The sequence below is a fragment of the Schistocerca americana genome, chromosome 6 (genome assembly GCF_021461395.2).
Source record: "Schistocerca americana isolate TAMUIC-IGC-003095 chromosome 6, iqSchAmer2.1, whole genome shotgun sequence".
Taxonomy (NCBI): domain Eukaryota; kingdom Metazoa; phylum Arthropoda; class Insecta; order Orthoptera; family Acrididae; genus Schistocerca; species Schistocerca americana.
In genome coordinates this window covers 231,819,103-231,841,356 of record NC_060124.1, presented here as the reverse complement: position 1 = coordinate 231,841,356, position 22,254 = coordinate 231,819,103, and the positions used below count along the sequence as shown (strand labels likewise).

The 22,254-nt window shown below is 36.0% G+C and overlaps 2 protein-coding genes across 5 annotated transcripts in view; one reads left to right on the top strand and one right to left on the bottom strand.

Moving 5' to 3' along the window:
- Nucleotides 1-10,266, bottom strand: part of LOC124619819 (zinc finger MYND domain-containing protein 10) — a 96,320-nt gene extending 86,054 nt beyond the window's left edge. The window contains exons 1-2 of the mRNA XM_047146420.1: nt 10,124-10,266; nt 9,941-10,049 (exon numbers count right to left, since the gene is read on the bottom strand). Of these exons, the coding sequence (XP_047002376.1) occupies nt 9,941-10,049; nt 10,124-10,221 (207 nt within the window). The 5' untranslated portion in view covers nt 10,222-10,266. The remainder of the gene's footprint in view (nt 1-9,940; nt 10,050-10,123) is intronic.
- A 331-nt stretch (nt 10,267-10,597) lies between these two features.
- The window catches only part of LOC124619632 (anillin-like), a 139,288-nt gene continuing 127,631 nt past the window's right edge, over nt 10,598-22,254 (top strand). For all 4 annotated transcript variants that reach the window (XM_047146142.1, XM_047146144.1, XM_047146143.1 and 1 more), the window contains exon 1: nt 10,598-10,759. In XM_047146142.1, coding sequence (XP_047002098.1) covers nt 10,742-10,759 — 18 coding nt within the window. In that variant the 5' untranslated portion in view covers nt 10,598-10,741. The remainder of the gene's footprint in view (nt 10,760-22,254) is intronic.

The window sequence follows — 22,254 nt, the reverse complement described above, 5'->3', positions numbered from 1 at the left end:
TAAATGTCTTCTCTGGAAACTATCTAGAACAGATATAATGGAAGCCCACTCACGATGGAAATTTATTGGTTCTCATAGTAACAAAGAAACCTCACTTCTAAAAATGGTTCAAATGGCTCTGAGCACTATGGGACTTAACTTCTGAGGTCATCAGTCCCTTAGAACATAGAACTACTTAAACCTAACTAATCTAAGGTGATGTGAGTCAAAGCTCCAGAATCTAAATACCAAATCTCCCTTTCTGCTGCTATAAAGGGTTTCTTGTGTTCTGACTGTTTTCTAGTTATATTTCCTTTCTCAACCTTGCTACAGAAATTCTGTTGCACTCGTAGCAGTTAATAAAGCGTTTTGTATGACTGTTTATTTAGATATAATGCTGGGTTTTCATTTCCTTTTGCATCTTCAGATTTCACATATAGTAATAGTTTTACTTTAGTAGATTAACCGATGGGATGTGTGACACTGTTTTCAAGTACCATAATCACAGGTTGACAGGCCCCGAAAGATCAAGTCATCTAGCCAAGAGCAAAGTTCATATCTACTCTTCACTAATTGGGAATTTCATTTCATTTAAGTTAAACACAGTCATTACAGTTCAGCCACAGTAGTCATCTATCAAACTGCATTTATCTAATTTGATACTGATTAATGTTCTAAGCAAGTTCATTCTTCGCGATAGTCCACAGTTTCAAATGCTTTTTCCAAGACTATCCAAGCTCCTGCTTCTGTACTCGTGCTCCTTGTATAGAATAATTTGTCTTGTCAATGGAGAGTAGAATCTGGGAATGTCTCTTTTCTTCCAAGAATCTTCCAGTTTCGTTGGGTCCAAAGGAGAGTTTTCTGAAACATCCCACACATTGCTATGGACTAAATATGCACATTTCCACATTGCGTAATTTTTGTGTCCAATCAACTTTTCAACTGCTGTAAGTCCAAATGATGCCATACCATTCATTTTTAGGTCTGAATGAAAAAAAGTACCCGTTTCTGCATGCACAGATGATCAGTGTTGTAATTTGTGCTGGAGCTAAAGACATTTACGAAAACAATGCTATGAAAATGTATAAAGAGCTCTTGAGTGTTTTGCTAGTACTGTCAAATACAAACATTTTCCTGGTGAACTTTCCCCACAGGCATGATTTACCTGAATGGTCATGTGTGAATAAGGAAATTCACAGAATTAATGCGAAACTTAAAAGTAGTTGTAGGCTATTCAGCAATGTGAAATTAATTGACGCAAACACACTTGATAGAGAATGTTTTACGAAAAATGGGCTTCACCTAAACAGAAATAGGAAGGCCAGGTGAGGAACCTTAATAAGGGAAGCAATTAAATGTAATTACAAAGCGACAGCCACCGAACTGGGATGGTATAAATTTCCAATAGCAGAAACACCAGCACAAACAGCAGCAGCACGCAAATGGACCGTCCAAAAAACAGCAGCAACAGAGGAACCTACTACTGGACCAACATTAGCAGCAGCAGAACTAGCAACAGAAGCAATAGTTACAGCATCAAAAACCAACCAACCAGAATCATTAGCAGTCACAGCAACATCAGAAGCAGTAGTTCCAACATCAATATCCAAGCAACCAGAATCACTGACATTCACTGCAACAGCACACAGCAGCAGCAGTGGAAATAGGAGCAGTCATCACACCAGAAGAAGGCAGCCACCCTTGAGAAGCCAGGATTTTTGCTGGGGCAAAACAGTGAACACCAGCACATAACAGGGAAACAGGGAAATGTTTGCAAGCAGAGGAATCTACAACAAGGTATGAAATCTTGTAACAGTGTAAGAGAAAATGCATCAACAGAGTGTAAAGTCACAGGTCAGTTGGATTGTTCAAATCAGCTAAGAATTATGAGTCTGAACATTCAGTGTCTTAAAAACAAGTACCTTGAACTTGAGGTAGCAGCAAATAGTGACCATATTGATTGTTTATGTGTTATGGAACATTGGTGCAGGGACAGTGAACTAAACAGCATAAACTTAAGCCAATATAAACTTGCCAGTCAGTACTGTAGGCAAAATGCCAAAGGTGGTGGTGTATGCATTTATCTAAATCCCAAGCTTAAATTTAAGTTAAGACACAAGGCTAAACCATTAATCATAGAAAAGGATTTTGAGGCAGTAGCCATTCAGTTATATAGTTTAAAGAAGAAAATAATTGTTGGAGCAATATACAGGTCACCATCTGGAGATACTGAAGTCTTTCTTAAGAATTTGGAAGAAATGCTCAACATTTTCTCAAATGAGAACTCTACCATAATTCTTTGTGGTGACTTTAATATTAATCTATTGGTCCAGAGTCCAGTAAAAAACAAGTTTTTAGACATACTAAAAAGCTTCAACATGTTCCCCCACAAATCAGCTCCCACTAGAATAACAGATTCCAGTGAAAGCCTAATAGATAACATCTTCTCAAATGTGGACACACATGAAGTTGCAGTTACAAATGTGAATATAGGATTATCAGATCATAATGCACTAACCTGTAAACTCACTGCAACTCCCAAGGAGGAGGAAAATAAAAAGGAGTACAAACGATTTTTCTCTACTGAAAATTGTAATCAGTTCAAAAATAATTTAAAAAATGCAGTTTGGTTAGAGGTCCTGGCACAAACAAACACAAATGATGCTTACAATATATTTGCTTCCACTTTTATGACATACTTTGAAATGTGTTTCCCAAAAAAGCTTTTGAGTTATAGATCATCTGGATCCAAAGGGACCTGGATTACACCCGGAATTAAAAAGTCAAGTGAAACCATGAAATTACTAAGTTTAAAGTTAAAAACATGTCACGATCAGCAGTTTGTTGAAAGACTTACCGCAAAGTAATAGCAAAAGCAAAATTATTAAGTAATGATAGATTAATAAGGCAAGCTAGTAACAAGTCCAGAATGATGTGGAAAATGGTAGAAAAAGAAACTGGGGGTCAAACTAAAGAACAGGAAATCAATCTTAAAAATAATGAAAATATTCCCATAGAAAAAGATGCCATGGCAAACTACGTAAACAATTATTTTGTAAATATTCCCCTTACTTTAAGTAGTAAATTTATGCAACAACCAACAGTGACAACTCCAATGGTAAATACCAGCATGATGGCAATGCCAACAGATGAGCATGAAGTTCTAAAAGTCATTAAATGCTTGAAATCCGAAATGTCCTCTGGTTTGGATGATGTACCTGTATCAATAATTAAGAAAATTGCTCCATGTGTTGTCAAACCTATAGTGCACATAGCAAACTTGTCCCTTAGTGAAGGGATATTTCCGGACAAACTTAAAATCTCCAAAGTGATACCTCTATACAAAAATGGTGACAGACACAAAATAGAAAATTACCGACCTATATCTCTCCTTCCAGCCTTCTCCAAAATACTTGAGGAATTAATGAAAATCAGGGTTACATAATATCTAGAAAAACATAAACTAATAAATAACAGTCAACATGGCTTTCGAGCAGGGCACAGTACAGAAACAGCCATATTGGACTACACAACAGAAATAGTAAGAAATATGGAGTCAAATAAACAGGTTGTTGGAATTAATCTAGATTTATCCAAAGCATTTGATACTGTGAACCATGTAATATTACTAGAGAAACTTGAAGCAATAGGCATCAGGGGTACTGTTAAAAAATGGTTTGAATCTTATCTGCAAAACAGGTCACAAGTTGTTGAGCTGAGGTCATCCAACAATCTTCACAATTTTAAACTCGTATCTGAACCAAAACAAATTGAAATAGGTGTTCCACAGGGCAGCATTCTGGGCCCATTGTTATTTCTAATTTATATCTATGATATACAGGCTCCAGACAGCTCAGCCAAAATTCTACTATTTGCAGATGACACGAGTATCATAATTAGTGATATAAAAGAATCATTGTGTACTACAGCAGAGAAAACGCTCTCATACATCCAGTCATGGTTTTATTTCATTTCATTTCATTTCATTTCATTTTATTATCTTCCTGTATATCATTTACATGATGTAGGAATTGTCACAACAAAGTTATCATACTAGTACAAGTACTACAGACATAATAATGGAATATCACTTTCAAGGCATTTTTTTAAAAGTACAAATTTAGACATATAAATTAAATTTTTTGGCAATAAATTTACACACAATCAAAGTACTCATCTACATCATAGAAAGTTTTGCTTAAAAGGTAATTTTTAAGCTCAGTCTTAAATTTTACTTCATCTATTATTGCCTTCATGTACACTGGCAGAGCATTGTAGACTTTTATTCCAAAATAACTTACATGCTTTTGGGTTTGTGTTGTCCTTACCCTTTCTACATACAAATTCTTACAAGTTCTAGTATTATAATTATGGCAGTCCTCATTTGTACGTAGATTTTTCATATGTGCTCTTGTACACAGAATGCTTTTAAAAATATACAGTGATGGTATTGTGAGTATTTGCAGTTCTTTGAAAAGGGGCCTACAATGAGTTCTTGGAGAGTTATGTGTTATGATTCGTATTGCTCTTTTCTGAAATTTGAAGATATCTGTTAAGCTTGATTTAGTTTTACCCCAGAACACTATGCCGTAAGACACGATGGACTGAAAGTAAGCAAAATACACTAGTCTAGTACAGTCTGTGCTGCATACTCTAGATAATATCCTCAATGCAAAACATGCCGAATTGAGCCTTTGGGATAAGTACTTGAGATGGTCTTTCCAGCTTAAGTTTTGATCAATGTGCATTCCCAAAAACTTTGTGGATTGTACACTCTCTATCTTCTTATCCATTAGTTTTAACTGGAGGTCCATATCTTGAGTTGCTTTGCCATACTGTATATAATTTGTTTTACTTAGATTAAGTGTTAACTCATTAGCATTAAACCAATGTTGAATATATTTCAGGACTATATCAGTTGTGGTAGTTAATGATTTTTTATCATCACTTATAATTATGCTAGTGTCATCTGCGAACAACATTATTTTGGTAGAAATATTAGGATTTTTTATGTCATTTATATAAAGCAAGAATAATAAGGGACCAAGAACACTGCCCTGTGGGACACCTATTTCCAATTTCTTTGCATCTGAGACCTCAGCAAGGAACAGCCGGTAACATTGGGAAACATGAGTACAAACTCCTCTCAATATAATGTCAATAATTTAAAAATAATGAGCCTTAACATACAGTGCATTAAAAATAAAATATTAGAACTTGAGATTGCAGCCAGTGAAGCTAGTATAGATTGTATTTGCATTCAAGAACATTGGTGCATGAGTTATGAACTGGAAAATATTTGCATTTCTCCATACAAATTAGTAAGCCATTTTTGCAGGAAGGAAACAAGACATGGTGGTGTTTGCATTTATGTAAAACCTGGAGTAAAGGTTAAAAATATGACTGTAACTGAATCCTTGAATGAAGAAAAACATTTTGAGGCTGCAGCAATACAGTTGAATATGCAAAAGAGTAAATTAATAATAATGTCAGTGTACAGATCACCGTGTGGTGATCCTGAAATTTTTAGAAATAAGTTAGAGGCATTGCTCAAAATATTACATCATAAAAAATCAACAATAATTATAAGTGGAGATTTTAATGTCAACTTATTGACTGAAGGTGCATCCAAAGATCAGTTCCTGAATGTTTTACATAGCTTCAATTTGTATCCACATATAACTAACCCTACAAGAATAACAAACTCTTCAAAAAGTCTCATAGATAATATCTTCACAAATATAGATGCCACAGATATAGATGTAATAAATGTTGACCTAGGAATATCTGATCACAATGCACTTATCCTTAAATTTTCCATAGCCCCTGTGACCAAAAATAGTTCATACCAAATGTACAAAAGAACCTTCTCCACAAATAGTTGCAGTCACTTCATAAATACACTGACTAACCAATCATGGGCAGAAGTACTGTTACAAACTAGCACAAACACTGCATATAATGTTTTTTCTTCCCTGTTTATGTTGAATTTTGAAATGTGTTTTCCTAAGAAACTTGTCAAAACAAACACATTTGGGCATACACATGCTAACTCCTGGATCACAACAGGTATTATAAATTCCTCCAGGACCATGAAAATGCTTAACTATAGACTGAAAAGTTGGACTGACCCCAAGTTTAAAGAATATGTAACAAATTACAAAAAAATATATAGAAAAGTAATTACACAAGCAAAATTACTAAGCAATGATAAATTAATAAGAAAATCAGACAATAAATCAAAAACTATTCAAATAAGCTGACATTAAATACAAAGAAAACAAACTTTATACAGTATGGAAGCAAGTGTCAAGGGGAAAATATGTGCCTTATGCTGGATAGCAAACAAATAGAAAAAGTGTGCACTACAAAGTTTCTGGGAATGTGAATTGACCAAGATTTAAACTGGAATGAACACAGTGTGTATCTCACCCAGAAACTTAGCTCAGCATGTTTTGCCTTAAGAATAATATCCAAGGTATGCAGCAAAGAATGTATTAGAGCAGTGTATTTCAGTTATTTCCAATCAGTTGCAAGCTATGGCATAAGTTTTTGGGGAAAAACCAGGTCAAGACTAAATGACATTTTTATTATGCAAAAAAGAGCTATTCGTATCATGACACACAGCCCACCACAAACTCACTGTAGACCCTTATTCAGACAACTAAAGATACTAACAATACCATCAATATATATTTTTAAATGCCTGGAAATGATAAGTAAAAATAACTGCGATCTCCAAACCAACTCAAGCTACCATGATCACAATACAAGGCATTGTAAAGACTTCCACATTCCCTATGTAGCAAAAACTAGAAGTCAGAAACATGTTAGCCACTTAGGAATAAAGCTTTTAAATGCACTTCCATCTCAAATTAAAGAATTGAAAGGTAAAAATAATTTCAAGCATGAAGTAAAAAAATACTTGATGGAAAAATGCTTCTACAGTGTAAATGAATACCTGTCTCAGACTGTGAATTGAAGCCTGTAGCCTACTTATTTTTTTAAAAATTCGGACTAATTAAATGATGTTTTCAACTTTGTAATTATGATACTTAGGAAAAATCTGTTAAATATCCGTAATACGTTTTTGTGTATATCCATAACAAGTTTTGTGTATAAGGCATAGTTCATTATCTAAAATTTTTTATTGTGAGCATGTACTTTTGTTTTTTGGGTAATATGTTCTTGTACACTACTTATGTACTATGTGTATGTAATTTGTTTGCTGTTTGTATATGTTTGTCAATTTATTATGTGTATGTGTTGTTATGTGTTACGTGTAATCAAATGACAAATCCTATATCACATGTGTGACCTACTGGATGCTAAATAAATAAATAAATAAATTCAACAAAAAGTTAAAAACAAAAATCATTGACACACATGTAACTTACTTACAAACCGACTTCAGATTTCCATGCACACTTTTTATTTTTAACCCTTATAAAACATTGCTTTCGCACCTGGTCCTGGGCTCATAACCGTTTTGTTGAGCATTTTTGGCATTAACATGAAATAATTGTAAAAGGACATTTGATTAAATGGAAAGCCAGTACATACACTACAACCACAGCACATATATGAACACACAACCACCAGAGAGTAACAGTAACAACAAAGGGTCAATATCATTTTATATATCCAAGAGATATTAAAAACAGCAGCATTGAGAAACAAGCTTAAATCATTAAAATTGGTGGAGCTCAAACATAATGAGGTATCTGGAACAAGGGACACAATGACCTTCTCTGTGAAAACCATCATTGATTACAAAAACATAGGTTATGTAAAACTTGACTTTTCTCACCTACTGAAGACAATGGATCAAACAATTGGTGGATTGCAATTAAGTGGAAACACTTCTGGAAAGCAGTCAAGAAATAGTGCTAATCCACCCAATGCTATTAACAAAAATATGGTTATGTGAAGTATCAAAGTTTGTGATTGGATAAAGAATTCGTTAATAGGGAGGAAGCGACACATCTTGGATGGAGAGTCGTCAACAGATGTGGAAGTAGGCCTAACTTCAGGCATGCCTCAGAGAAGTATGTTGAGACTTTTGCTCATGTTTTATATTAATGTCCTGGAAGACAATATTAACAATAACCTCAGACTTTTTTTTGCAGATGCTGCAGTTTTCTATGATGAGATTTAGTTGAAAATAACTGCACAGATATCCAGTGATAGCTTGATAAAATTTCAAAATGGAGCAAGTATTGGCAACTTGCTTTAAAATGCCCAGAAACAAAAAGTTGTAAATTCACAAAATGCAGATGCATTTTATCCTATAACTACATCATCAATGAGTCACAAATGCTATCAGACAACCCATTAAATATCTGGGTATAACAACGTGTAGAAATATAAAATTAAATATTGAATACATTCACTCTTAGGTAAGGTAGGTGGCAGACTTCAGTTCAGTGATAAGCATGTGCATAGCATATGAAGACGTGAAGATCGAAAAGGTTGACAGTGTTAAATTTCTGGAATTACAACTCGATAATACATTCAGTTGGGAAAGGCATACCACAGAACTGCTGAAACGCCTAAACAAGTCTGTATTTGCAATGAGAATGATGCCAGATGTAGGAGATATAGATACAAAAAAAACTTGCATACTTTGCTTACTTTCGTTCTATTATGTCATACGGGATCATATTCTGTGGTAACTTGTCAAACTGAGTAAAATTTTTTAGCGTGCAAAAGTGTGTAAAAGACTCATTTGTAGTGCAAATTCAAGAACATAATGTAGAAATCTGTTCAAGGAACTTTGTATTCTAACCACTACTTCTCAATATATTTATTCCTTAATGAAATTTGTTACAAGTAATATATCTCTGGTTCCAGCCAATAACTCAGTTCATAGTTTCAGAACTAGGAATAAGAACAATCTACATAAAGACCTAAAGTCACTTATCTTGGTACAAAAAGGGGTCCAATATTCAGGAACACACATTTTCATTAAACTTTCAGCAACCAATAAAATATTGGTTTCAGATAAAGCATGATATAAACAGAGTTTGAAAGACTTTTTGATAGGCAACTCCTCCTACTCTATAGATGAATATCTTAACAGGGACTGTTAGGCCAGGTTAAGTAAAAATGACTGTCAGATTTCAGTTTTGACAACACTTGGCCACAACAGTCAAGATTATGTATTTTGTGTAAGTTAAATTTATTAAAAGTGCATAACAATGTTTCGTTTTGACAGTGTATTAATTCTATAAATGTTAGTAGTTCCAATTTACTGTAATGTATTCACCTATTTTGACAGTCTCCTGACAAATGATCAGTGTAGTATGTACTGTATTCAAGTGTTTTATGTTATTCTTTCTGACATGTTCCACACCCATGAGAATAATGTCATTTTTGGAATTATGAAACAAAAACTGAATTTAATCTAATCTATACTGTGCTGAATGCATACAAAGAAAGGGCAACACTAAATGGGCACCACGTGTTTCAGACTCACAGGTGTCACCGAACTGCTGTAAAACCAGAACTAGCAAATGTTTAAAAATAATCAGCAATCATTCTGTAATCTAGGAATATACTTTGTATCAATCCTTTCTGGGCCTCGTAGACAAATTAGAACAATTACAGTGTGCATTCTTATGAGAATGGGATGAGGACAAATCTTAAGTGCTGTAATGAGAGATTCCCATTATAGTCTTCTAGCATATTTCAGAACATTAAGTATTACTTTTCCATAAACATTACAGGTATAATAGACAAACAGACAGCTACTCTTTCGGCAAACCAATATTACATTCTCCATGACTGACACATGAGAAGTTCATTTTTTGAGTACAATGTGTGTGTTTATTCCAGCAACATTTAAATGTATTATTTTATTCATACGGAAATATTGAACACCATAATATAACTTTACTTGTAATGTTTCTGAGAAAATCTTACGTGCGCCTATAGATTGAGTGGGGAATGCTTTACTTACTTTACCGTAGGATATCAACGTATCTTTCACCGTTTCTTCGCGCATCTCACCGGCTTCTAAAATACTTTGTTGATGTAATTTTTGGATTCTCTCGTGGATTTCGAACCATCTGTAAATCGAAAACTTTTTAATACTTTCTTAGAGGAAATGAAATTGTGCTGTTAGACGATAGCAGAAATTTACCTTCTTGAACCGAGTTCTTCAATATTAGTCGGTTCTAGGTAGCTAACATAGGTTTCTATTTCACCAGGGTGAATGATATAATTTATACTTTCGGCCATTTGTTACTGTAAACGACTGGCAGTATCCATAAATCGTATCTTCTGGACTCGTCGACGCACTGAGTTTGTTTACTTCGTAATAGGTTTTGAATTTGCCTCCATGGTAACTGTTGTTATGGTAATACATGCGATGTGCCAACATCGGGAATTCACATTACCTAAATAAAATAACCAGACGTCTCCTTTAACGATAATTCTTTTCATTTCCTAAATGGGATAAATTTCCAATGTACAATTAGGTTCTTTGAAGGTTTTTCGGTGGATGACAAATTGAGTTAAATTTTTACACTCAAAATACTTATTTGAAACTAAGGTCACTACTGAAAGTTCCCTTACGTTTCATACGTTGGCCAATGATAAGCCAGCGGCGGTTACTGATTTGAGTTCGAAATGGGAGAGCAGTGTAAGGGCTTGGTTTATGTGTTTAGAATTTAACGACGTGTGATGTGTAGCTAAGAAACGTTGTTTGGTTTTGTAGAGGATATAGTCACCCAGATCTTTAACGTGTTGGTAAACAATAATGGATCCTTTTACTCAGGTAACTGTTATTTTGCGGAATATGTCAAGTCTGTTTACACCGACGGGCATTTCCCATAGCCTAATGTAAAATAGTAATACAAGATTCAACAGTCTCTAGGCTGTATTTTCAAATTTCATTTATGGTGCGTGGATGACGCCTAAATATGCCAGAAATTGAGATCTACGAAGCAATGACTGTATACACAGCGTACCTATAAACATTTCAGCAGGAGTAATTTGTTGATCTACATGCTCCATGTGACGAAAACTGCGTACACATTTCTGTTCTATAGTTTTGATGTGCATCCTTGCACGAGCATTCCATCGGTTGCTTTTGTCGATTGTGGAAAAATTTTTATGACGGCTGAATTCTGTACCCGACATCGTCCAGTGGAAGATTTTAAAATTTATCGCTTCCAAGGAGTGAAGTTACTCGGAAACAAATTTTCTACCAAAATAAGTGATTTTTGAACCCATGCATCTCAAAAGCCTCACCAGATCCACACTTCTGTTAATTGCTAATTGAAAGAACATCTTTTTCTCTACAAAGCCCAAAATTTCCCCAAATGATTTTTTCCTAGAAAATATACATTTATCCAGCAAAGTTTCTCATGCAAACATACAGTTTGGAGTGTCAGAAAAAGCAGTATTTTAAAAATGTCACAATGTAGGCCCAATTAAAAGTTTTTATGGTCTGGGATGGATTTTGCAATTACCAGTAAATAAAAAAGAAAATAAAACTGGTGTCTGCATTTCTATGGGGACATGCCGACAGCCTAGCAAGTCCAGTTGTGTGAGGAATGTTTTGTAGGTCCCCAGTCCTGCTGGTGGATTGCTTAATAAAGGTTCCCAAACCTTTGCAGAATATAGCAGAGTCTTCCACCCCGCAACCTTTTGTTTGGTTAGATTATATTTTTCACTCCCAACCTGCCATTCATGACACAACTACATTAGTGCTCCATAGGTGTTAATTTTTCATAAATTTCAGTAATGATTAGCTCTAGAGAACTGCATCTGCTAATCTATGTTGTAGATGATACCGGTAGATGTGTGCTAGTCAGGATCCAGTCTGTTTCTTTTCAAATTAGCCAGTGAAACGGTCTGAGGATTGCAGAAATGCATGAAATTTTAAGTGCACAGTTTTCCTCTATAGAGATTTCACAAACATTGCCAACCCGCCAGCAGGCAATTTACTAGCCTGGTGTGGTGTCAAAACTGTAAGCTCTAGCTCATCATCAGGTTGGTTTTGATAGTTTGGCAACAAATGACTTGAAGTTCCCTGAGAATCTGTCCACTTTAACTGGTGACTTTCTTTTCTTGCAGCAAGTCTTGAAACCAAAGAAAACCTTTCTTCCGGAGATGCCATGGCTGATTCAGTTTGCGCCTTCTCTACAATTTCATTGATGATTTGCTAACAGACTATATGTAAATCCAAAGATAAGCGGATTTGGTTCCCCACTGCCCTCTGTTGTGGACTACCTTGTGCAGTAAATTCTTTAACAGTTGCTATTCTAGGTCTAACACATTCTAATTTTCCATGACTTGGTGCAAAAAAGTTCCACTATGCATTTACACCAAAGTCTTTGAGGTGGTGGCACAGGTGAAATTGTTGAAATTTTTAAACTCGGCTGCAGACACCGTACCGAAGTGTATGATTTTTTTGCAGAGTTGTTGCTTTTTGTTTTAGTAAACGTACAAGTTTTGTCCAAAAGACATGAAGTAGACATGCATTGTGTCTTGGGCTGTCATTATTTAAACAAACTTTCAAATTGCATTTGCTCATTTTTTACAAAAAAAGAAAAAAAATGGAAAATTATTTCTGAGACTTTGAATAGTCAGAAATTTTTGGGGTCTCTGGAAAATCTTTTCATGTTTTTGTAACAATTGGAGTTTTAAATACAGTATTAAATACAGCTTTAAGAAAACAATGGAATGCACTGTAGCTTGTCTGTTTTCCCAGTGAAAATCTTGCACAGCACCTTGAACATGGCAACAGTTTTTGAAATAAAATGTCACTGACATTTGCATGTCTTTCACATAAGGACCCTCACTCGGAAAGTATTAAAATTTGGGAGATACAAATATGTAAATAAGCATCCCTAGTATAGAGAATCAACTGGAAGAGTTCAAACCAAATAAATTGCCAGGTACAGATGGGATCCCAATTCAGTTTTACAGAGTGTATGCAAGGGCCCCTTACTTACCTTGCATTTATCATAAGTTTCTCGCCCCATGCAAAGTCCTAAGTGACTGGAAAAAAGTGCAGGTGACTTCTGTACATAAAGGGTAAAAAAGACCCGTAACATTACAGGCCAATATCCCTAACATCAGTTTGCCGCAGAATCCTTGAATGTGTTCTCAGGTAGAATATGATAAATTTTCTTAACACTGAGAAACTCGCGTTCATAAATCGGCATGGTTTTAGAAAGCATCGCTCATGGGAAACTCAGCTTGCCCTTTTCTACATGATTTACTGCAAACTATGGATGAAGTGCAATGAACAGATTCTGTATTTCTAGAAAGCATTTGACACGTGCCCCATTGCAGGATGTCAGCTAAGGTGTGAGCATATTGAACAGGTTCCCAGGTATGTGAGAGCTCGATGACTTCTTAAATAATGGAACCCACTACGTTATGCTGTCCTTGACGGTGAGTGTTCATCAGAGACAAGGGTATCATTAGGAGTGCCCCAGGGAAGTGCGATAGAAACATATAGGTCAACAGAAGCATCAGATTCCACCCGTCTGAATTGATCAGTCACGTAAGGTGTCGTGGTGTGTGATGTCATTATGACGTGGAGTTTACAAGTTGGATGTGTTTATAGATATCATCATGTGTTTGCTGGTGCCATCTGGTGGTGTGTGCGGAGGGTAATGTGTTGCATTGGGTTCATTTGAGCTTTGATGTAGGATGTGTGAAGTCGTTGGTGGTGTTTGTAGTTCAGGATGTGAGGATTGGATATTTTTTCAGTGCATTCTCAATTAATTTTTTTGTTTACGTGCGTGGTGTTTTCATTAGGTGTTATTGGTTTGCTGAGTGTGGTGCAGTAAGACGTTTAAGTTACTGTGTGGCTTCTGTTGTTAGGTATGGAAATGATGATGAATATAACAGTGCTGTGTTTTTTTATTTTTGTTGTGTGAGTGGTTTGAGAGGGTCTTTTTGTGTGTGTGTGGGGGGGGGGGGGGTAGCCAACCTAGTATGCAGTGCCAGAATTTGTTGGTGGTGAGTAATTTTTTTTTATTATTTATTTTTTTCTCAAGTTGTAATATTTTTTGTATTTATAGTGTGTTGATAGTGTTTTAATATCTGTAAGGATGTTTAATTTTTTGGTTTTAGAGGTGTTGTCATTTTGGTTTTATTTTTCGTAGTTGCAGGTGTTGATCTTTTTGTATCAGTAACTGTAGTTGACCTATACAGGTCAAAGGAAATGACCAGTTGCAATTTTTGTATTTGTAGGGGGTATTTTTGTGGTATCGATAGTTGAGGCCGAGCTATATAGGTCAAGGGAAGTGATACTAGTGGATTTTGGTGATGTAGAGGAATGTTGTAAATTATTATTGGCATAATCCGAATAACTGCAGGTAGGGGGGTTACCTTCATAGTCTCGGATGTTATTCAATTTAGCATATGTTAAAATTCAGAAGTAAGAAAGAAGTACATATATTTTTGTTTTCTCCAAAAGAATTCCTGCCCCTAGATACAGGCCTCCAAAGATGACACTGTGAACACCATTTTGAAGATGCAAATTTTCCCAAAATTTTAAAATGCAGTGTCTCTGTAACAGTTCTAGATATTTTGTTAGAGTTTTTTGAAAGGCAATTGCTTTATGATTATGGTATCCTCCATTTGGACATATTTGTCAAAGTTCTTTTACTGTCGCCTTTTGAATTTTTGTATAATTTACAGTTTTTTTTCCAAAAATGCCAATCTAGAAATGTTAATTTTTTTCTGTTAATTGGTACCATGTAGTACTATATTCTCTGTAATGGAGAGCTTCCACCTTTAAGTTTGACAGGTTTTATTCCACCTTTAAGTTTGACAGGTTTTATTTTACAAAAAAAAATCTTCCCCCCCCCCCCCCCCCACCCCCACGGTAATGTATGCCTTCACTGAAGTTGTTTATTACTAATTTCTTTCTTACAATGTTTATTTCTATTGTCTTTGTTGCAGATTTTTGTTACACTTTGTGGGACTAGTGCAGCAGGGGTTACAACCCGTCGGCTTTGAACATTGACGTCACAAGTCGCCAATCGAGAAGCGATTCTTCTTAGTGTTGTAGCTCCCTTCAGTGGCTGATAAGTGTTTTTTGACTTTTTAAAAAAAAAAAATCTCACGAGATAGAATAAACAGATCCACTTTATTAAGCAATCAGTAAAAAAAACGAAACTGAAACATAACAGCAAAAGCGAAAATGGTAAACTGCTATCTGGCGACTTGTGACGTCATTGTCCAAAGCCGACGGGTTGTATCCCCTGCTACACTAGACCCCACTTTGTTGTAGTTTCTTGTCACTTTCTTTGTCACTGTTGCTCATTGCAGATTTCTGTATTGTAGTTGTTCAGTGCTAATATGAAGAGGCTTCTAAGAAAGCTGAGACCATCCAGTGAGTTCTGTGTTTTTGTGAGGAATTTGCCAGTTGACACAGTTGCAGTGTGTTTTGTGAAAATGGCTGTTTGAAATGTCTTCTGACTGGGGCCACAGGAGAGGGAAGTGTGCTGACTATTTGCATATCCATAAAGAGTGATATATAAGACAAACAAAAAAACAGACTTTGTTTAGGTTGGGAATAAATGTCCCCATTTGAAGACTGTTTCAAAGTGAAGATGTTTCCAGTGACGACTTTTTGTGTTCTAAATGTTTTGACAGAATAACAACAAATATAGTATCTCAACAAGGTGAAGCCTCCCATGGTGCAGATTTTGCATCAATGGAGGAAGAATTAAATACCCTGAATCAGTCAACTGCAGAGGTAGGTGTTAGTTCTGTTAAGAAACTGTGGTCAGTGAAGTTGAGTCATAAGCTCTGTCCATCAAGAAAGTAAAACTGACCACACTCTTCAAAGTAGAAATTTCATCTTCAGAAGAAAATGAACCAAAGCACCCTTGCACCACTTGCCAGGAATTTTTCACAAATATCAATTCAGCTGTTGAATATTGTGCATCCTACAGTGAAAAGGTGCAAGTTTTAACTATTATTCCAGAGACATTTTCAAAGAAAACCATTTTGAACCACATTCCATCAGTATCAAAGTACATGGTAGACAAATCAAGAAATGCGAGGTCTGTAAAAGAAGTCTTTGGAAGACCAGATCCCTAGTATGGTCATCCTGTAGAAGCAACTCAAGTTCAAGTAGTGCAGTCATTTATCTGGAAGATAAAAGTGACTGTTGTCACCAGAGTGCCAATAAAAAAGACACGATAAATGTAATAGATGAAGGTCAAAATGATGTTAAAGTGAAGAGGTACATGACTCGCAGTATTAAAGATACTTTTGCAGTTTATAAGAGCAACCATACAACTTCACATATTGGAAGATCTAAATTTTATGCGCTACGACCTAAGTGGGTTGTTCCACACACACCTAAAAATGTCTCTTTGTGTGTGTAACTTTGAAGAACTTATTGGCGCACATTACATATGACACCTTGGTTGGGCATGTCAAGTCGTTAGTAGTCTGTGGCGTAAAGTGAGAGACTTGTTTGTTTCAAGAATGTGGTGACTGCTCAGGAAAGGGAAGACTGTCTTTACAGACACGTGGCCTGGAAAATGTAGCAGATAAATCTGCAGAAATTACGTATGAGGCATGCTAGGAAAATAAACTAATTAATAAAACTGTTGCCTTTGACAGTTTCATTGATGAACTTGGTAAATGGTCGGTGAAAGCAGTAACACACCAGCATCTGAAGAAATTGCAGCGGCAACAACAGCATTAGTTGTGTCCTGCTTGACGCAATCATATTTAATATTTGGGCATAACATTGCAAAGTGATATGAAACGGAACAAGCATGTAAGGATTGTGATAGGGAAGGCAGATCGTTTACTTTGATTTATTGTGGGGATTTTGTGAAAGTATGGGTCTGCATAAACGATGCTAATGCGACCCATGTTTGTATACTGCTCAAATGGTTGGGATCCATACCAGGTCGGTTTAAAGGAAGACATCAAGGCATTTCAAAGGCTGGCTGCCTCTGTTACAGAGATGCTTCAGGAACTCTAATAGGTATACCTGGAGGGGAGACAATATTGTTTTTGAGGAATGCTATGAGAAAATGTTGAGAACTGGCATTTGAAGCTGACTGCAGAACGATTCTGCTACCACCAACATACATTTCGTGTAAGGACTTCAGAGCTAAGATACGAGAAATTAAAAGTTCTTCCAGGGGCATATAGACAGTCATTTTTCCCTCATTCTATTTGAGACTGTAACAGGATTCCTTCTGCCACACATTGTACAGTGGCTTGCGGAGTATGTGTGTAGATAAACCACGTTTATTGTTTAGCAGACGTGCACACCGTACTTGAGCCAAATCTGAAATGGTGGAGTGTGGATATTTAAACCACTTGACATGGAAACACACCAATACTATCTCTTAATTAAAAGAAATATGCGGAGTTGTGGGGATTATGTATAAATTTAGTATTGTGACTACACAACTATTATATGGACATATGTGATTAGTAATCATAAACCTGGGTCTGTTTTGTTGTGTAGTGCCAAGAAATCTTCAGTGCAGTGTCACCCTTACCAGAGTTTTAGTAATTTCGCTGTCGTGCTGTACATTTCCTCTACCTCCCTAGTCCGTACCTCTTTCCATTTTACTCATTTTTGGGGCTCTATTGCCATCTATCCCTCCTGATTTAGACTTAGTTTTCCTAAAGTGCTCCTTGCAGGGGCCAGAATGATTCCTCCAGCAGATCAACCACTAATGCTTCGCTTCAGTAAGTACTTGGAACAGTTGAATGAATATGAATAACATATTCGTGCTTCACATTAGGTTTGCTGCAAAGCTTCTGTTCATTTATGTTTATCATGTACATTCCTAATGTTCATAAGGAAAACTGGAACTTGCAGTTTCACCCATCTTCTTTGATCTGTGACATCTTCAAGATGGTGGATGCGAAATATTTAACTCCAGCAATCAAATTAAACTAATGGGACAGCTGTGGGAAGTAGAGGCTTTTGGACGGGGACAACTAAATGGAAGACAAAAAGTAACGACACCATTTCAAAACAAATATTAATCCAAAAATCAAGCACATGAAATTTGCACCATGTAAGTTAATACAACCAAAAATTGCAAAAATGGAAGCCGTTGGTATCATAAATTCCAGTTGATGTATATAGCTCAAAAAAAGCCCTTGATATAAGGGACCCGCACACACAACTCTAAAACCCGGTACCGCAAATTTCATATGATGTATCTGCCAGCTATACCTAGGCCCATTGCACCAAACACTAACATAATCAAATCATCAAATACATTATCCAGACCTTCACTTACCCTATCTATCTAAAATAATGTTGACAATACAATAAACCAAAACTCATTTGCATAAGTAATGTAAAAAATGTAACCTATTCCATGATGGTAAGATCTGTAATACTTACCAACCACAGTACAGTGCATTTGCCAAACAGGAAGAAGAAAAACCCCAAAATACGTGAAAACTTACATCATCACCGATTTAAATATACAAAAAACTATGAACTTAAAAACAAACACACACACAGCAATAAAAAATAAATAAAACAACAAAAAATACTTTCCAACCAAAGCAACTGCATGTAAATCTAGGCTCTCACCCCCGTACACAAATAATTGAAAACAGGTGGGCATTTGGTAAAGCACTTTGTACTCATTACCACAAAAGTAAATATGAGGTGCAATTCTTTCTCTTCCAGAAGGGCTGAAACATCTGATAAGAGGAGTAGAAGTTGGAAATGACGTCTAAAAATCTTGATTTCACATTTACCAACAGTAACAATGAAAACTTGCCAACTTTTCAAAGTCAAGTATTTGAGAGAGTCTATCACTGTTTACAATGCCCATTTTTTTTACAAATTATTTTTAAACAGAGATTAGTATTCTCAGCAATAAACATGACTTGCTGATACTGTTCTCATTCAGTCATCAATTGTCCATGCTGGGTTTTGTCTATACTTTCTATTAGTACAGTCTTGATGGTGACAATTGCTTTTAATTGTGCATTGGTTGTCAGTTGTCACTGAAGGCTTTGGTTAATCCAAAGCAGACATACACAAATCAATGCAAATCTTACATTGTAATCATTTTTTAGTCAACTCAGAACTGTTGATGGATTGTATGTTGCTTTCTCTATTCAGGAGTGAAACTGAGCTGCTGGAAGATTCTCTGCAGATGGATTGGTATTCAGTTGTAACATGGGAAGGAGGGAGTTGAGTCTTTCACTTTTATCTACACTGTTATAAATGTGTATTATTATGGCATCCTTCAGTTTTCCAGGAAATACATGTACAGTCCACCTAATGAACAAAGATCTCTGATTGTTAAAGGGAGCATGGTGTGGGCACTACGTGTTCAGTCGTGTAACACAATTTTGATTATGTTCCTCAGTGTTGCCACTTTTTGTAGGTGACTGTGGCTTTCAGGTAGCACTGATGGCAGTCTTTCACACCTCATGCTTGACAGCTGGCAACATCAATGCCAACAGCCAGGAATTTTCTTTTGTCAATCAGATATAGGTTCTTTAGTGGTCACAGAGGTAACATGTGTAAGAGGTGCTCACCCAGGTCAGCACAAGATTTTTGGTACTTTGATTGGAATATGGTCGTAGTTAGAAGAGTTGCTGCTTTTCGATTTTCGTGATATCTTCATCTCTTGATTTGGCAAAGCTGATACCTGCTGGAGGAGTATGGAATGCTTGCTTTAAGTCTTAATAGGTGTGCTTGTGATGGTTCAGTTTTTGTTCCTGTATTCTATTTTATGTTTTAGGATGAATGTATTGGTCAAAGATTTCGAGCTAAAAATCAAACAATTGTCCATCTTACATCTATTATGAACAGCTATTTAAACTATGGTATATCATTTGCTTTAATGAGTTTATTTCTTGCCTGATGATACCATGCACTGCCTTTGCTGTGTTTTTGAAATTTTGTATTGTTGTACATAGTAGCTACATTGGTTTTGCTGTTTTTTTATTGCAGAGGGAAAATTGAAATATTGCTTGTAGGCCTTAAGCATTTTAAGTCTTGATTAGGCCTTCTCTTTTCCTTGCAAAAGCTGTTTTTATCCCAAGTGTTAATTTCTTGCTGCCACTGTAATTGTTACTGTGCTTTTACAAAGAGAAACAGGATTCACAGTGTTTTGACAATATTTTTAGGAAGGTACTAAATTACAAAGTTAAAATGCCATATTTAGTGCTGTTTTATTCTTGTACATGTGTTCTATGAAACTATGCATTTTGATTTATGTGCCACAGTTTTAGTATTGTGTGAGTTGTTCTATAGTGTTCGGAAGTGTGATGTTGGCAGGTAAGTGTGTTACCATACAATTTCTTAATGAAATTGAAAGCATTAGCTATGGGCTTCTTGCATAACATCAAAACTGTTGTAAGTATCTATAGGTATACATAGAGTTCAACGTTCATAGAGCTGTTCAGTGCTGTAGGATCAGTCCCTATCGAAACTTGTCGCGAAATTGAAGTAGATACTTCTTGTGAGTTAGTATGGGCAGAATCGAAGACAGTGCTGCCAAAGCAGATTTACTGAACACAGCCTTCCGAAATGCCTTCACAAAAGAAGACGAAGTAAATATTCCAGAATTTGAATCGAGAACAGCTGCCAACATGAGTAACATAGAAGTAAATATCCTGGGAGTAGTGAAGCAACTCAAATCAGTTAATAAAAGCAAGTCTTCTGGTCCAGACTGTATATCAATTAGGTTCCTTTCAGAGTATGCTGATGCATTAGCTCCATACTTAACAATCATATACAACCATTCGCTCGACGAAAGATCCCTACCCAAAGACTGGGAAGTTGCACAGGTCACACCAATATTCAAGAAAGGTAGTAGGAGTGATCCACTAAATTACAAGCCCATATCATTTACGTTGATATGCAGCAGGATTTTAGAACATATATTGTGTTCAAACATTATGAATTACCTCGAAGAAAACGGTGTATTGACACACAGTCAACATGGGTTTTGAAAACATCGTTCCTGTGAAACACAACTAGCTCTTTATTCACATGAAGTGCTGAGTGCTATTGACAAAGGATTTCAGATCGATTCCATATTCCTGGATTTCCGGAAGGCTTCTGACACTGTACCACACAAGCAGCTCATAGTAAAATTGCATGCTTATGGAATATCGTCTCAGTTATGCGACTGGTTTTGCGATTTCCTGTCAGAGGGGTCACAGTTCGTAGTAATTGACGGAAAGTCATTGAGTAAAACAGAAGTGATTTCAGGTGTTCTCCAAGCTAGTGTTATGGGCCCTTTGCTGTTCCTTATCTATATGAATGATTTGGGAGACAATCTGAGCAGCCGTCTTCGGTTGTTTGCAGATGACACTGTCATTTATCAACTAATAAAGTCATCAGAAGATCAAAACAAACTGCAAAATGATTCAGAAAAAATATCTAAATGGTGCAAAAAGTGGCAGTTGCCCCTAAATAACGAAAAGTGTGAAGTCATCCACATGAATACTAAAAGGAACTTGTTAAACTTCGGTTACACAATAAATCAGTCTAATCTGAAAGCCGTAAATTCAATTAAATACTTAGGTATTACAATTATGAACAACTTAAATTGGAAAGAACACATAGAAAATGTTGTGGGGAAGGCTGACCAAAGGCTGCGTTTTATTGGCAGGACTCTTAGAAAATGTAACAGACCTACTAATGAGACTGCTTACACTACGCTTGTCCTTCCTCTTTTAGAATACTGCTGTGCGGTGTGGGATCCTTACCAGGTAGGACTGACGGAATACATCGAAATAGTTCAAAGAAAGGCAGCACGTTTTGTATTGTCGCGAAATATGGGAGAGAATGTCACAGAAATGATACAGGATTTGGGCTGGAAATCATTGAAAGAAAGGTGTTTTTCGTTGCGACAGAATCTTCTCACTAAACTCCAATCACCAACTTTCTTGTCCGAATGCGAAAATATTTTGTTGACACCGACCTACATAGGGCGGAATGATCACCACGATAAAATAAGGGAAATCAGAGCTCGTACGGAAAGGTACAGGTGTTCATTCTTTCCGCGCGCTATACGAGATTGGAATAATAGAGAATTGTGAAGGTGGTTCGATGAACCCTCTGCCAGGCACTTAAATGTGATTTGCAGAGTATCCATGTAGATGCAGATGTAGAAACAATCAATTCTGTTTAATTTTTAACTTTCAAATCCTTATTTTATTTAATTTTATTTTTTAATATTTGACAGGACGTATGTAGTTAACAAATACTTAAAGTTCTAGGAGGTTTTCATTTGTGCAGCATTGCCACAAGAATCAAAAAACATCTTTATA